The sequence below is a fragment of the Coturnix japonica genome, chromosome 29 (assembly GCF_054131305.1).
Source record: "Coturnix japonica strain WE chromosome 29, WE-NBRP24, whole genome shotgun sequence".
Taxonomy (NCBI): Eukaryota; Metazoa; Chordata; class Aves; order Galliformes; family Phasianidae; genus Coturnix; species Coturnix japonica.
Genome location: NC_140691.1, coordinates 7292834 through 7307575, shown reverse-complemented (window position 1 = coordinate 7307575; position 14742 = coordinate 7292834). Strand labels below are relative to the sequence as shown.

Below are 14742 nucleotides of genomic sequence, written 5' to 3'. Positions count from 1 at the left end.
TCTCATCTTCTTCATCCTCTAACAAAGAAAATAACATTTTGGTTTCTGCCCCTATCATTCGTCAAATCATCAAAAAATTCAGAGGGATATTACAGTATGGGCAAATGATCACTATGTTGAATAGATAAAGGACTATAATATAATTAAAAGATGCAGTTCCAACAGAGCAAGAATGTTCTTAGCACAATAACTGCCAACAGAGTCATGAAACTGGCATATCAGATCCAACTTGCAGTTGGCTTAGACAAGAGATCATAGTTTAAGCATACCTAAAAAGCTGTCTAAGTTGTGCTCTAAAAAAGCGTGTAGTAGAATAATCCCACTCCAACACATTGAAATTATCTATGATTCCAAATTAGAAGACATCTCCGTGATTGCTACATCACCTACTTAGTAAACTGTAAGCCAGCCAAACACAGAGATCTTTGAGGACAAAATAAAACAGAACAGCAGGAAGACCAACAAGAATGACTTGGTAGAATAAAGAAATACCTCAGTACTTTCAACCTCCTCCTGCAAATAGATGAAACCTCCAGTCTGTTTGGACTCCTTAGTAGTTTATTTTAAGCCAAGACTACAGTATAATCGCTTACCGAAGAAGCAGGTATATCTAGAGGGCCAGAAACGACAGTGGAATACAGCTTCCTTTTGCATCGTTTTGGCTTGGTCTCTCCTTCTTCGAGACTTTCAGGTTCGTTTGATTTAGGAGAACTTACTGCTGACATCAGCTTCTTGGCTAGAAGAAATTTGTTTTGATACATAAACCAATCAACTTACTGGTTTTGTGAGTCTTTAAATCACTGAATGCAAAAAAAGCTTCGTAACAAACTTGGTTTATAAATGACACATAAAATTTAAGTGAAAATACTCAGAAATTGTATTTGTTCATCGAGGTTCTTTATTGTTTCTATAGCTGAAACAGTTTATAGCTTCAGGTTCGGCAGCTTAAAGCACGCATTAATATGGAGTATGAAAGACAATCATGGCTCAGAAGTCGCTGGAAGTCAGAAACTTCAGCAGGAGTTAAACAACAGGCCTAACTTTCGTGCTGACAGAAGCACAAGACAGAACCAACTTTCTCTGTATACTTGTAGGTTTTCACAAATGTAATAATGAATCTCTGAAGAGACGAATAAATGCATTTACTTCATAAATCAAAGGACAACTTAACATGGCAGACAAGTCTAAGAACACATACATTAATAGCCTACAGCAGAAACAAGCCATTCTACAATGTCTAGAAAACATGGAATAAAACTTATTCTACACCAACCATTAGAGTGTATAATAGAAGGAGAGCTTTGAATAAAATCTCCAACTTTTTGCAGTGTTTCATCCTTCTTTTTAGTCAGTCTTGAAGCATGTACTCGCTTTCTCAGGAAGTAGTCTTTTCCGGATTTCTGTTCAACAGAGATGTGAACATGTGAAACAAGAGCATTGTTTAAACTTCATTTTAGTTCAACGTTATTTGAAGTTGACATTTTGAGCTTTACTACTGACACCTCTGTTCATTATTGATGATACCACAACGGCAAGTAATGTAGACAATTTTATACCCTTTAGGGAGTTGTCAAAATCTCAGCTATTTCAAGGCATACGTTTCTTAAAGTTTCTTAATAAGGCAGTAGTTTCTTTAAAAGTAGCTCCCAAGCTGCGGAGTTGTTTCTTACATAAGCTGTTCTAATTACATAAAATAAACAAACATACAAAACAGAAGACAACAGATGGGAAAAATCTACTACTCATACTCTGACCATGCCAAGGATACTGCTATCACATGTGAACATCTGTTTTTAATAACTGCCATGCATATTAATGATATGAACCTTAGTTTAATACAAGGGCTTCACTTACAAAAGCACACGATAATACACTAAAGCTTCTCTTCCCAACTATTCAGTGTGCAATATCCTTCCCTCCAAATCATTACACAGTACAGCCATTACACGCTCTGGGGACAGACTGACTTGCCCTTTGGTTAGCTTATGGAATTTAATAGGAAGAGCTCATAAGCATGTAAGATTCCCATTCAGGTATACACATAAGGATAAGACACTGCTTCTTTCGTGTGACCACACAATTACAGGAAGTCCCAAGCTAGCTTCAAAACTAGAACAAAAACCAACCATTTTCTCGTCACTTGCAGAGGGTGAATTAAAAGCCATGACAGATTTTGTATTTTTCATGTTCTCACTTTTCACAAAATCCTGGGAAAATAAGACAAGTTTCAGCCATGATTCTTTTGGAAAGAACAATTGATGTCACAAAAGTGAACACTTTAAACACTTTTGCTAATAGTAGGGAAGTATTTGCTAGTGGTAACTATTCCACTGTAAATCAAATAATAAATAAGCATTCAATTATAAAAACAGGACATGAAGATATCAGTATTAGACATCTCATAATGTCTAAAAAGCTGATTTATGTCTACAGGTTTCAAAGAAAATACACAATGGAGTTAAGAGAAATTCCCTTCTCTTAAACCATTATCACTGAGCTTGGCTATTAGTTTTGTTCATTAAAGCAGTTCATTGATTAAATTCTTCAACTACTTTACTGAGGTAGAAATAGCATTTTTTTAATGCTTAAATGAGAATGGTAAAAAGGCATCAGATATTTTGTTTTCTGTTGGGTCTAGGTCATACCTCATCCATGTCATCACTTCTTTTCTTTTTGCCTTAGGCATTTTCACTCCTAAAGGTATCATGCTGCCGTGCTGCTTTATCTCCATCTTATCAGGTTGCAGAGGTGTCAGTGGGATTTCCAGCTCCGGTTTTGGGAACCGACTAGTTTTGCCATTTTCTGCAGACACTCCAGAAGAGTCGAGGACAGTTTCCAAATGCTCCTGATAGCACAGAAGAATTTTAAGTGCAAGTGTTAAGGTAGCCATGAGATTAAAAAGCTATAAAGCAACTGGAAAAGGATATGTAAGCATTCGATTTCCTGCTGTAAGAACACTTGTAACAGAAGGAGTCTATTTCAGTTACAGCAGAGTTTTACCCTTCTTTCCTAGAACTTGTTACATTTAAAATTATTTCCAATCTATGATCACAAAAAAAGTTCTCCATGTTAAACTGAGCCTGATACTTTACAAGTCATTTTTTCTCAAGGGCACAGACAACTACACTTTCTTTAAATAGAGAATGGTGGTAGAACTGACACGATTTTCTTCATCTCAACTCTGCTGCGTCAGAACTGGGCAGGAACAGGAGCATTTGATTCAAGTGTTCGATTAACTTCCAGCTTAATCTTAGGGAATTTGCCCTTCCTCTTCTACACTAGAGATGTTATTTACATAAGTAAGGTCCAGATGGCAAGGTGCAAGCCCAGTACAAGTCATTAAAGAACTCCATTGCTATCTTTTCCCTGGAGAGAATACAGACATTCAAACAATGACACCGTACATAAGCTGAAGGCTATCATGTACCTGCTCATGGTCAAATGGCAGCAAATGCACAGCTAAGTGACAGGGAAATGTCAGTATGCATTTCCCCAGCAGCACTTACTGTCCACAATCCACCCAATCCTGTTTTTCTCAACAGGAACAACAAAGTCAGAACTGAGATCACCTGGACTCCTCCTTCTCTATGGCAGGAATTCAGCTAGCATATCAAAAATGAGTTCAGATGCTGGTTGAACACATGGAAGACAGGCTGCTGGGGACATCAGAAAATGGTAATGGCTGCTTCTACTGCTGCTAGTAACTAGCAAACTCCAGTGTCCCAAACACAGACTAGCAGCTTTTACTACTTACACTGTTCCGACCCCCTGAGGGGAGTCTTCTTCCTCTCAAAAAGTTACCAAAGATTGTAGAAAGACAAAAAGTAGTCAGAGCCACTTTATCAGGCTCTGCTAAGAATCTGAATGGAGTATCACCACCCAGTGTATTTCCAAGAATTAAGTTGGTTAATAAATACTTTGTTTTTAAAATATATGTAACTGCTATTTTATGAAAGTTAGCAATTAAAAACTTATATAGGAATGATTAACATCATCTGCTAACAAAACAATATCCAGAAATCCTGCAGAGGAAGAAAATAAGTTCAATTTGCTGTGCCCGTTTCAGTGGCTCCATGAATTTTTTCCAAGTAACTTATCTAATCATGAGCCACTTCATAAGCATTAACATGAGGAGAGTTTTCAACAGCACCTGACAAAAATTCATCACACAATTGTTTCAACAGCTTTTATTCCTATCAAAGGCTATAAAAACAGGTGATCTGATCACCTTGAAAGGGATAAATAAATTAAAACTTGGGAATTGTTTAGAGAACATGAGATCTTTTCCTACTCATTCCTTATCAAAAGCAATACAATCACAACATTTTCAGATCTGAAGTTTCATACTAACCTCAGATTCATTTAATGAAGTGAGGCTCCTAGTACATCGACGTGACAAATAATTGTATTCAGCTTTGCATCCTAATGGAATACTTTCTCCAGTTTTAGTTTTGCTTTGTTGTTTCCTAGGCTGTAAATATTTAAAAGGAGTAAAGATTAGGCTATGCATTAGACCTCCAAAATATCTCGAGTTTTCTAAAGTTACAGTGTAAAACCTCAAGCTCAGACGCCACATGAACACGTAAGCTGAAACACAGCACAAGTGTGGGAAGGTAGTAACATCTATTCATTGTGTGATCTTCAGATACACCCTACTGGGTCTCACTAACAGTCTCAGGCAGTATTCTGCCTCCAAAAGAGAGAAAGCGAGACATTATTTAGGGACAAAATCTGTAACGCTGGTCATTTTGTCATCCATTCCCCCCATACTCTGCACGCTCACAGCTGCTATGTTAGAACACCAAAGGCTAAACCTCTGCCTAATCTTCAGCATCCACATACGAATACATGGAAAACTGCATGGAAAAGTTCCATAATGTACACAGAGAGATGGTGTTCTAGTAAATAAAATATTTTTGAGAAGATGAGAGCTCATGTTTGAGTGGAAGACAAAAAGAACCAACAAGTACTCATCACTGAATATGTAGTTAAAGGACTATATGCTAAGAAAAATGATTCCAGCTCCAGTATCTCCTAGGAAAACAGAAGAACAAAAAGGGGTTAACAAGATGTTAAGTACTGACTTTCTATAAATATAATCATACCTTTTCATTTACACAGTCATTCCTTCTACTTTGTCTTTCTTCAAGTAAAGGTATTTCTGGCAAACACTGAGGGCTACTGTGGTTAAAGCGTTGTTTTAATTCCTTTATAAAGTCATCTTTGTCAGCCAGTTCTTTTCTTAACTCTTCTATCACAGTTGCATTATCCTAATAAACAGTAAAAACTGCTGAGTTGTGGGATTGGCAAAATGAATTAACACATACAAGCAGTACTGCAATTACTTAGTAGCATCAGTTTTAGAATTGCAGGCTAGAACACTTAACTATTCAAGAACAGTAACATTTCACGGATTTGTACGGTCACTGTTACAAGTGCAGTAGTCACAGAATTGCCTGGGAAGTTGTAATACAATATATTTTGATTCTTCTATTTTACTTATGTGCTTCAGCCTTCATCTCTCTTAAGATATAATAACCCGAGCTTTTATTTGTTCCCAAATCCTCGGTACTGTGAGAAAGTCGGCAGTTGTAGGGGAAGTTTTGCTATGAGAACATCTTTCTTCTCAGAGAAAGTGAATCCAAACATTCTCAAAAGAGCACAACTCATTTAGTCTTCTGTTTAGCTTCTGAAATTCTATGCTACGGCTTAGATTGGCTATCCTGATTAAAAGCTGGATGTTGAAATAAGAAATGCAACTTCCAGAGATCATCCCCCCTCTGCTTTTTGATGCTTCCCTTAATCTCTCTTTTTGTATGGCATTAGAAGCCAAAGTTTTGAGCTGTTTTTCCAAAGCTTCAACTAACTGATCTCTCTCCTCACGCCACTTTTGAATATTATGGTCCTTTCCCACCAGCTCCTATATTTCATGTTAAAAGAAAAGCATACACAGTAGAAACAAGCAGAATCTTTAAGACAGCCTAGAATTAATAAGTTTTTCATATAGCATAAATAAGGACTCAAGCTGATAGAAAGAGTTTATGGTAAGACATTTCAATTAACATATCGTGATGTCACTCAACAAGATCAGGTTATATGCATGTATTATATATGTATTTACTATGCAGTTTATTGTATTTAAAGCAATCTGCCAGTGCTCTGTAGTGACTAATTATTTGAATATCTTTCATGGTCTACCACTAATTTCAGTTGGCCACTTTCATTTTGCTCCAATTTTTTTTTTTTTTGACCTTTTTCCTGTTGCTTGGAAAACCTGCATCATTCATTTAAAAAAAATTTAAGAGCAAGTAAAATAGCCGTTTCAGTTGTTGGACAGTATAGTCTCTAAAATCCAGCTCATCCTTAAACTGGTTATTAATCCTTTCAAGTTCATCCATCTTGTTCCTGAGGGATTCCTCCACAGAACGCATCGTGGACACCTGCAATGTAAGCACAGCTCACGGTTAATTAAAAGACTTCTGTAATCCAACCTGGCCAAATACTTCTTTGTTAAATAAAGAGGAATTCACAAACAAGTGCTGAGTAGGAAAACGACAGCAAGTGCAAGGTTACCAAGGAAGACATGAATTATTTTTAAGCTTCAATTTTCCACCCCAAGCACACCCAATAAACTTTCAGACTAAGATCCTGCAAAATGGGTTTTAAGATATCTTCTTGTTTAATAATTAAATTTTAACTATTAACATCACTGAAGCTGAAACTGAAGAAAAAAAATATACATACTTATATTAAAGAGCCTCTGGAAATTAGTCTATTTCTCTTCAAGTAAATAGCATTCTTCTTCCCAATTATCAGCGTTTTTTCACAAGACTTAGGTTTTAGGCTTTGGAGTTACCACGGATACCAATGGCAAGTCACCAGTAACGTAGAGATAATAACAAGTCCCCTCCAGAGGCAGATTAGCTATTCTCTTCACAAACCTTATTCCAGACTACCAACCAACTTTACTTTCCTCTGTTCATTATCTATGTGAAACCATGTTTTAACTTCTGGTCCCCTCTAGAGCTTCAATGGCAACTTTACCTAAGACTTGCTGCTAGCCACACTAGAGTGAAATTTCCAGCTTCATAGTTAAAGTTTGAGAAGTTTTAACAGCAGAAAACCAAGCATAATCTTACAGAAAAAAATAGCTCTGACTACAAACCTCGCTTTGTACTTGCTGAATTTGTTTCTCGGCATCAGAATGTTTGCCTTTTAGATCTGCATACTCTTCTTCTTTCCTCTGCAAATCTTTTTTCAAATTCAGTACAAGGGCAGAACTCTCAGAAAGAATATTTTCTAGCCTTATGTTAAAAATAAAGAGACAAAGAACATTACTGTTACACATCTCATGGAAACAGCAATTACAGCTTAATCCATGCCCTGCCTGTTGGTTTCTATTTGTAAATAGACTCTTAAATCTATCTAGACCAGTGACAAGATTTAAACAATTACTTTTGAATTTCAGCTTGCTTCTCATAATCAGATTCTGAAGCAATAAATTATTCAGATGCTATTCTGAGGGATGTACAACAAAACCACCAGAAATCCCCATATTATTCTTTATTTCCTTGCACACTCCTGTTTTCCCTTGGAACTCAAGTAGCATACCAAAGCATCCTAAAGTAGTAGTTTGGCCATTGATAAGCATGCAAATGCATTAAGTCGAAGGGATGTTCCCATTAACTATTTTTAACTCTAGTTCATTCTCAAAGGGCTCTAAGTTAACTCAGTGGTTACTTACGATTCTATACGTTGCACTTTCTCCATTTCACTCTTTTCCTTTTCCCGAAGAGAGTGTTTCATCTGCTCCAAGCTGTTTTTCAGCTGCATAACTTCTTGAATCAGATTTGCTTTTTTGCTACTTAACTCTTCAACCTTTTTGTCTGCATTAGCAGACTTCTCCTGCAGAGTTGCTCTAACTGTCTCTAGATTAACAATAATAGATTCTTTTTCTTTAAGTAATTCATTGAGTTTTGACACATTGTCTTCCATTGTCTTGGAAGCCTCCAGGAGATATTCAAGCTCTCTTATTTTTACCTCACAGTTGGCAACTTCCTCCTGAAATTGTGCAATCACTCTCTGATCTTCTGCAGTCTTTTCTTCAAAGTCCTGAGTTTTCTTTTCTATTTGCTCATGTAACTGATTCACAAGATCATCTTCCTGACTAGTGTGAGTTGTAATCTCACATAGCTTCATTACAAGTTGACGATTATGATTTTCAGCATTATTCAGTCCCGCCTTTAGGTTTTCATTGTCTTGAAGCAGTGCTTTGATGTGCTGACTTTTTTGTGAGGAAACATCAACAATACTTCTGCATACTTCCCAAATCCTTTCAAGACTATAGTAAAAGGAGAGGTCCTGCACAAGATCTGAGATGGAAGAAGTCTGTGACTGAATGCATGCAGAACTAATTTGAGATGTCCCTGTCTCATCTTTTTCAGAGTCTGAGGAATCCTTTACACTGACAAAGTCAGTACCGATGGCGTGAAACTCTAAGTGACATTTGTATAATTCATCTAATTTGGTCCGCATTTCTTTTACTTGTGACACTTTATCAATTATATATTCTTTGGCAACTTCTATGTTGTTAGTTAGTTGTGAATTTTTGTCTTCTAGTGTCATATTTATAGATTTCTGTTTATCCAGTTCAGAAGCAATTCCCCGATAGTCAGCTTGACCCTTCAGAATTTGTTCACGGAGGACATCAGCTGTTTCTTCAGAAAAAGAAAGCTCAATACGCAGGCTTGTTACCTGCTTACTGAAATCTTCTTTTTTATTTTTTTCTCTGCTGCATTGTTCTTCAAGCACAGCTAAATGACGTTCCAAGATTTCAGTTCTTTCCCTCAGTGCTAGTACTTCCTTTCGGTACGTGGAGCACTTTTGTTTCATGTGTTCAATTTTCTTTTGCTCTACAGTGTTCTTTTTCTCTCATTTACAACTACTGTAAAACAAACAAACAAACAAAAAAGGGAAAAGGAATGTAGCTCAGATTGATTAAAATCATTATTACATAGCAGTTCACAACACCAAGTAGCAACTTCTAAGTGAAAAACTGTCATAATATGCAAGCCATGCCCTCACATCACATAGTATTTGATACTAGTGAAGGAATTAAAGTCCTCTGAACACGTAATCAGGTGCCTCAGATTTCTATACAGAATTAACAGCAAAAGGTTTTCAGTCTGGAAGAACACTTTTACCATGGCACTACTCAAACCTTCAACTCCACACCAGTATAAAATCTAATTAGATTTAAGAAACATGGGAACGAGATAGATAATTCACAGCTATATTCTTTCTATCTTCCGTGCTTCAGCAATCCCTATAAGGCAGCCAGGAATCACTCCATCTACATCTAAATGGTAGATAAACAGTTCTCTAAGAAATTTCATTCCAACTCACAGTCCTCTTACTTTCAAAAGAAAGATAAAACCCTGGACAAGTTGATCACTTAAGTGTTGATATCTGTCTCTCTTATTCAGTTGATCTCTAAACAAAATATGAGGATTCCTACTTCTGTCCACACTTACTCTTTTGCATATAAAGTTCACTCATAAAGTTGTACAAATTTGCAGATTCAAGTTTCCATAAATATTCCAATAGCTTGGGGCTGTTTTTTTCTTTAACTGGTGAGCAATTAGCTAAAATCACATGCATTTTCTTTCTATCAAAAGCGACTTCTGCTGTATTTCATCATTGCTTTAGAATCCAGTTATGTCCATTCCATAATATGCATACTTTAAGTATTAAAAAAAATAAATATAAGTCAAGACTTACTAGGGATTGTGTCACCACAACAATATATTCCATGGTGATTCTTGTACAGTCCTTTTATTACTACAACTACAGAAATGCAGAATTTTATAGCGCCCACGTGCAGCCTGCATTACATACAGATTCACATGTACTGCATGGAAACAGCCTCTTAATTCATCTAAGGAGTTTTATATACAGTCCTCAACTGATTTAAAAGTCATACTGAAGAAACAGCAGTGGCATATTCCACCCCAAACCAGGTTTTGGGTTTTGATTGCTGCTCCCAGCAACACTAGTGAGGGGAATATGATTTATAAGTAATCTAAACACTTTATGCTGAAAACAACAAGCAAGCACTAAAGCAAGATAAATAAGACTAGGGAGAAGATGTGTAATGTTCAGTCTAGAAGCTCCTTACACAGGAAGTAGGGAAAAAGCATTATTACAGAGCATAGGAAACAAGACCTAAAAGCTCAGAGAATGGTGTAAATATCCTGAACTTTAAGCTGAGATAACCTAGCATCTCCTAAAACACTTTTGCTCGTGCTACTTATATAACTAATTCTACAAAAGAACCAGCACAACATACCTGTGCTCATTGTTCTACTGTGTATATTTAACATAGCTAAAGAATATATATTAAGCGGTTTTTGAAATTGGACGCTATTAATACTCACAAATAGAAGAAAATTTTAACATGATTGAATACTCAGTACATCTTAACAGAAAACTTCATGCTGACATTGTGACTATCAGCTACCCATTTTAATTCCTATGTGGAGCATTGCTGTCATTAATTTTTAAATGAGAACTTTGGTCAAATGATTAGAACAAACCCACTACTATTTGGAGTATGGAGGAGTCCACATCCCTCCCTCAGTCTCTGGTAAGATGCTTATATGTGATGCCATTCAGTGGTCACATTAGGATTCAATATTTATGCCAAATAAAGGCAGCAGGGACAAATCATCCAAGAACAGCATCTCATCCAAAGAAGGCCTTGACATTCTCCCTTGCACATATTTTGCAAGAGGAATACAAGAAAGGAAGGGACTACAGCTAAGTTTTAGATTTTCCCTTCTACATTGTATATGCCTTCCGTAATTCTAGGAACACTGATGCTCAGCTGTGCCCAGAAGTGAAGTTAAATGCATCAGAGCTTATCCAAACCATTTTGCTCAAATATTGCCCATGAGCGAGCAATTAGCAGGTCGTCAACAATTTTGATAGTTGCTTCAGGAAAAACAAAACAAACAAACAAAAAAAAGCACTTGAGCAGCTGATGCTACTCAGAAGATCAGCAACAGCAGTTGAAACAATCATAAAGAAACTGCTTTAAAACTATTACCAAATCTGCAAGTGCATCAACAGATGAGGAAAAAGCAGCAAAAAGGAAAAAAATAGTGCAAAAACTTTTATTCTTAAGCATTCAAAAATGAACAGCATAGGACCTTCTGAAAAAGGGATATTTACATAACAGTTACTTCTATTTACAGTTTAACACAGTGGCTTTTCTCCTTATACCATAAGGTAACGTGCTTCACAGCCTTTTGCTTCCTATCCGGAATAGGAAGCAATTTATTGTTTTGGAAGACACCCTGTTCAAGGATGGAAGAAACTGTACCTTTCTTTGGAGGTGGCTCTTCCACAGTAGGCTTATCTTCATCAGTACTGCGCTTTCTTCCCACTTCCAACTCAGTTTTATCTTGTTTCAGTGCTTTAACTGAAAGCACTGAAAATTGGCTGCTTTCAGTTCCTTTATTAGTGTTCTCTTCTGCCGGTTCTGCTTTAATGGTAGTTAAATGGTAGGTAGTCTTTTCCTGTATTGATATAAGATCAGTTACATTGAAGCTTAACAAAAGGAGCACTTAAGTCTCAGTAATCTTCTGTAGGCAAATATTTACACAAAACCATACAGCTAAAATATTTACCCGGTGACTCTATAGACATCAGTTACAAATCTCAATAGCAGACAGAACAAGTACACCTTCAGATAATGACAAGTGCAATACTCGGTAGAGTATACAAGGGAAAGCAAGAGCCTAGCAGGTTACAAAGTAAAAGACTTGCACACAATCAGGAGTTTACCAGTTTATCAAAGAATTTCCTGTTTCCAAGAAGTCAACAAAATTACAAACATGGTCAAAGAGCAAATGGTCAGCTCTCATACAAGTTCATCACATCACACTTCTGCTAAGCTGCTAAAATCACTTTCATCGTGACAGATATAATCCAACCTTAAAGCTTAGTCAGCTCTGTCACGCATATTTTAGATTGTGTCCTTGACCACAAGTGAAGCTTCCTTACTTACAAGATGACGATTGTTAAGCCATGCTGGCACTGCCAAGGACTGATTATTCATCTTTAGTAACTTATGAAAAGAAAAGCCTCAGAAGTGTTCAGGCTACACGATCTCACAGATAGAGTTGGAGCCTTGTTCTTGGAAGAAGTAATAGGTGAGGACATGACTACTCATCACAGTCAGCTTTAATACCATGGAAATACTAAGTTGCAGTGATGCAGACAGTCAAAGACTAAGAAGGGTCAAGTTGCTAAGCTTACAAGGTTAGAGATCTGAGTGACAGAATTAACTATAAATGTTTTCAGAGCTACTTCAGGCTACCAAACATCAAAAAATGAACAAAAACCACCAGAAGTGGTATGCACACATACTTAATCAAGCTAGTCTTCACATATTCAGTAGCTCGCAGTACATTAGTCAGGATAAAGTTTTATGGACTGCATAGAACGTGGAGATATCCTGACCATTCATACTCGTACTTCCAACTCTACTCAACATACTTTTACTGTTGCTCTTCCTCTGATGTAGGAGTGTGAGGCAGGAGTTAGTGGAACACGCTGATATTTTTGTTGTTTGTGTTAACAACAACTACCTTCAGATAAATTTGAATTGTTTACAATTTCAAGCGAGTACCAGCTACATACAGAAAATCAGTTTTCCAAAAATGTGTTGATTACAAGCATAGAATTAGTATTTTTCTTTTTTTGTATAAGGATACGGAGATGTGTAAAACTCACATAATCTTTTACTTTTTCTTCTAAATGAGATTTTAAGTCTTGTAGCTCTGTAATAATGTCATCTTTCTGCACCACGATGTCCATTAGCTCTCGAACCCTTTCATTTTGTGCATTCATTTTCTTGGAAATAAAAAATAAATAAAATTCAGTCATCAGTTTCTAATGTAGTGTTAAGTAGCTGAATTACACAACGCATTAAAGGCAAATTCAGTTAAGCTAGGCTTGGTAAGAAATCTATTAATGGAGCCTACTGGAATAGCATTTTAAGCTACCACAAGTTGGTATTAAAACAATTTTACACAACATCTTCTTGATAAAGTTACCTCAGTTGCTTCTTTAAATTGCTCAACAGACTCATCCAATTTAATCACCTGCATTTCAAAGTCTGTAACACACAGAAAAGGTTGTATTAAATAAGTAGCCAATAGATAGTTTATTAAGTAATCAATTTTTCCAGATATTCTAACGCTTAGGTAGCTTTTGAACAGATTAATTAATTTGCATGTGGTCTTCACTTATTGGGAGTGATTCAAAAGTTTTCTATATTTCTTGGAACGAAAACATTGCATCAACAAGACATAAAAGAAGAGTAGAGATTACAATATAAAAGTAAAAATCAAGATATAGATATATAAGATATATTTAACCCCATACTTACGAAAGTGTAAAGCTGCTAGTTGCAGTTTAAAGGAGAGGGGAAAAAAAAGAAAAGAAATAACCAAAAACCGTGGAATTGCTGAACCTGAATATACACAAGGAACAAATTATCACTTATCTACATGCTATGGTTCCAAAGGTAGAACATCTCCTCTAATTCCTACTCAAACTGGTTATTTCTCTTTTAGATTAATGAACTATTTCTGTCTTCTACCTTTCACATCGCATAACTCACCTTTGTTTTCTGCATCAGCTCTTCTTCAGTTTTAAGTAGTTTGCTGTTTTTCTCTGTTAGCTCTTCTTTGGTCTCCATCAGTTCAAAGTTAGTTTTCTCCAGCTGCTTTTCAAACCAGCCAATATCTTCCTTCGGGTCCTCCAGGGATACAATGGAACTATGTGCTGCCTCAGCTTGCTCTTTAATATCCATGACATCATAATGCACAGAATCAAGAATGCCCTCAGGATCAACACAGGTGTCAGGCACTATGCTATGTTCTCCACCCTGAAACGTAATTTATAATCAGTTAAAACTGGTGAATAGCTGACTACATAATAGCTGTTATTTCTACAGATAGTCTGGATAGCCACTATGAAGACAGCCATACAAGAAGTTTTTAATTTCAGCTTCAAAACCCACCTCACAAATTCACATACAACACGACAGTGATTCGTATGGGGGGAAGATAAGTGGCATTCTAGTAACAGCTAATATATTTTATAGTATTTGATGACCACGCTCCCTTTTTTTTTTTTTTTTTTTTTTTTAAATATTATCCCAGATTGATCTCCTTCAAATTTAACGTACAAGTTCGGACTCCCCTTTTCTTTGTAAGACAGCGTAAATTTTCATTTTGTGTTGCAGAAACAAGGAAAATGCCCAAATTCCCAAAGCTTTCTGAAACTGTTCTTAAGGCTCAGCAACTATTCCTGCTAGATGAAGAATAGATGTATCTTGCTCATCATACAGCAACACAGCATGCACTTCTTTGTAAACAGCCTTGTGTTTCTACAAGATGTGCCCATAACATTTAAATAGTAAAAAGGAAAATATTTAAGAAAAAAAAAAGAAAAATACCAGGGTGTCATGGTTTAATAATTTTGTAATTTTGCTATCAGTATTCCACATCATAACGTCATATAAAGCATGAATACTTTTACTGCTCCCGAACACTTGCAGTATATTGATGATATTGTCGTGTGGGGCCATACAGCAGCAGAGATTGTCAAGAAAAGAAAACAGATAATCCTAATTCTTTTGCAAGCTGGTTTTGCCATTAAGCGCAGCAA

At 36.3% G+C, this 14742-nt stretch overlaps 3 protein-coding genes across 5 annotated transcripts in view; all 3 read right to left on the bottom strand.

Moving 5' to 3' along the window:
- Positions 1 to 303: 303 nt before the first annotated feature.
- LOC146755920 (kinesin-like protein KIF20B) lies at positions 304 to 5266 on the bottom strand. The gene is made up of 5 exons (XM_085525045.1): positions 5106 to 5266; positions 4352 to 4471; positions 2127 to 2207; positions 1274 to 1400; positions 304 to 736 (listed from the first exon to the last, which is right to left on the bottom strand). Exons 3-5 carry the CDS (start codon positions 2184 to 2186, stop codon positions 564 to 566), a joined length of 360 nt encoding a protein of 119 aa, XP_085381171.1. The 5' UTR covers positions 2187 to 2207; positions 4352 to 4471; positions 5106 to 5266; the 3' UTR covers positions 304 to 563.
- A 490-nt stretch (positions 5267 to 5756) lies between these two features.
- Positions 5757 to 13185, bottom strand: LOC146755919 (kinesin-like protein KIF20B). Of its 3 annotated transcripts, none has more exons than XM_085525044.1 (6): positions 13122 to 13185; positions 12799 to 12918; positions 11384 to 11579; positions 7745 to 8941; positions 7166 to 7304; positions 5757 to 6440 (listed from the first exon to the last, which is right to left on the bottom strand). In XM_085525044.1, exons 4-6 carry the CDS (start codon positions 8890 to 8892, stop codon positions 6288 to 6290), a joined length of 1440 nt encoding a protein of 479 aa, XP_085381170.1. In that variant the 5' UTR covers positions 8893 to 8941; positions 11384 to 11579; positions 12799 to 12918; positions 13122 to 13185; the 3' UTR covers positions 5757 to 6287. The 3 variants fall into 3 exon arrangements, 2 of the variants coding, with proteins under 2 accessions (XP_085381170.1, XP_085381169.1); XM_085525043.1 differs by having other exon boundaries at positions 5758 to 6440; positions 7745 to 8944; XR_014937820.1 differs by having other exon boundaries at positions 6299 to 6440; positions 7166 to 7299; positions 7745 to 8944.
- The window catches only part of LOC146755918 (obscurin-like), a 54347-nt gene continuing 48827 nt past the window's right edge, over positions 9223 to 14742 (bottom strand). Inside the window, exon 6 of the mRNA XM_085525103.1 lies at positions 9223 to 9245. Coding sequence (XP_085381229.1) covers positions 9223 to 9245 — 23 coding nt within the window. The remainder of the gene's footprint in view (positions 9246 to 14742) is intronic.

What these genes read in the sequence shown, in the direction of transcription:
- LOC146755919 (XM_085525044.1), bottom strand. Translation starts at nt 8,892, where the DNA reads ATGAAACAAAAGTGCTCCACGTACCGAAAGGAAGTACTAGCACTGAGG. An exon ending in AAAGTGCAACGTATAGAATC is followed by an intron (nt 7,305 to 7,744) that starts GTAAGTAACCAC and finishes TTTTAACATAAG; the next exon opens with GCTAGAAAATATTCTTTCTG. An exon ending in TTCAGCAAGTACAAAGCGAG is followed by an intron (nt 6,441 to 7,165) that starts GTTTGTAGTCAG and finishes CTTACATTGCAG; the next exon opens with GTGTCCACGATGCGTTCTGT.
- LOC146755920 (XM_085525045.1), bottom strand. Translation starts at nt 2,186, where the DNA reads ATGAAAAATACAAAATCTGTCATGGCTTTTAATTCACCCTCTGCAAGT. An exon ending in CTGCAAGTGACGAGAAAATG is followed by an intron (nt 1,401 to 2,126) that starts GTTGGTTTTTGT and finishes TCTGTTGAACAG; the next exon opens with AAATCCGGAAAAGACTACTT. An exon ending in TTCTATTATACACTCTAATG is followed by an intron (nt 737 to 1,273) that starts GTTGGTGTAGAA and finishes AATTTCTTCTAG; the next exon opens with CCAAGAAGCTGATGTCAGCA.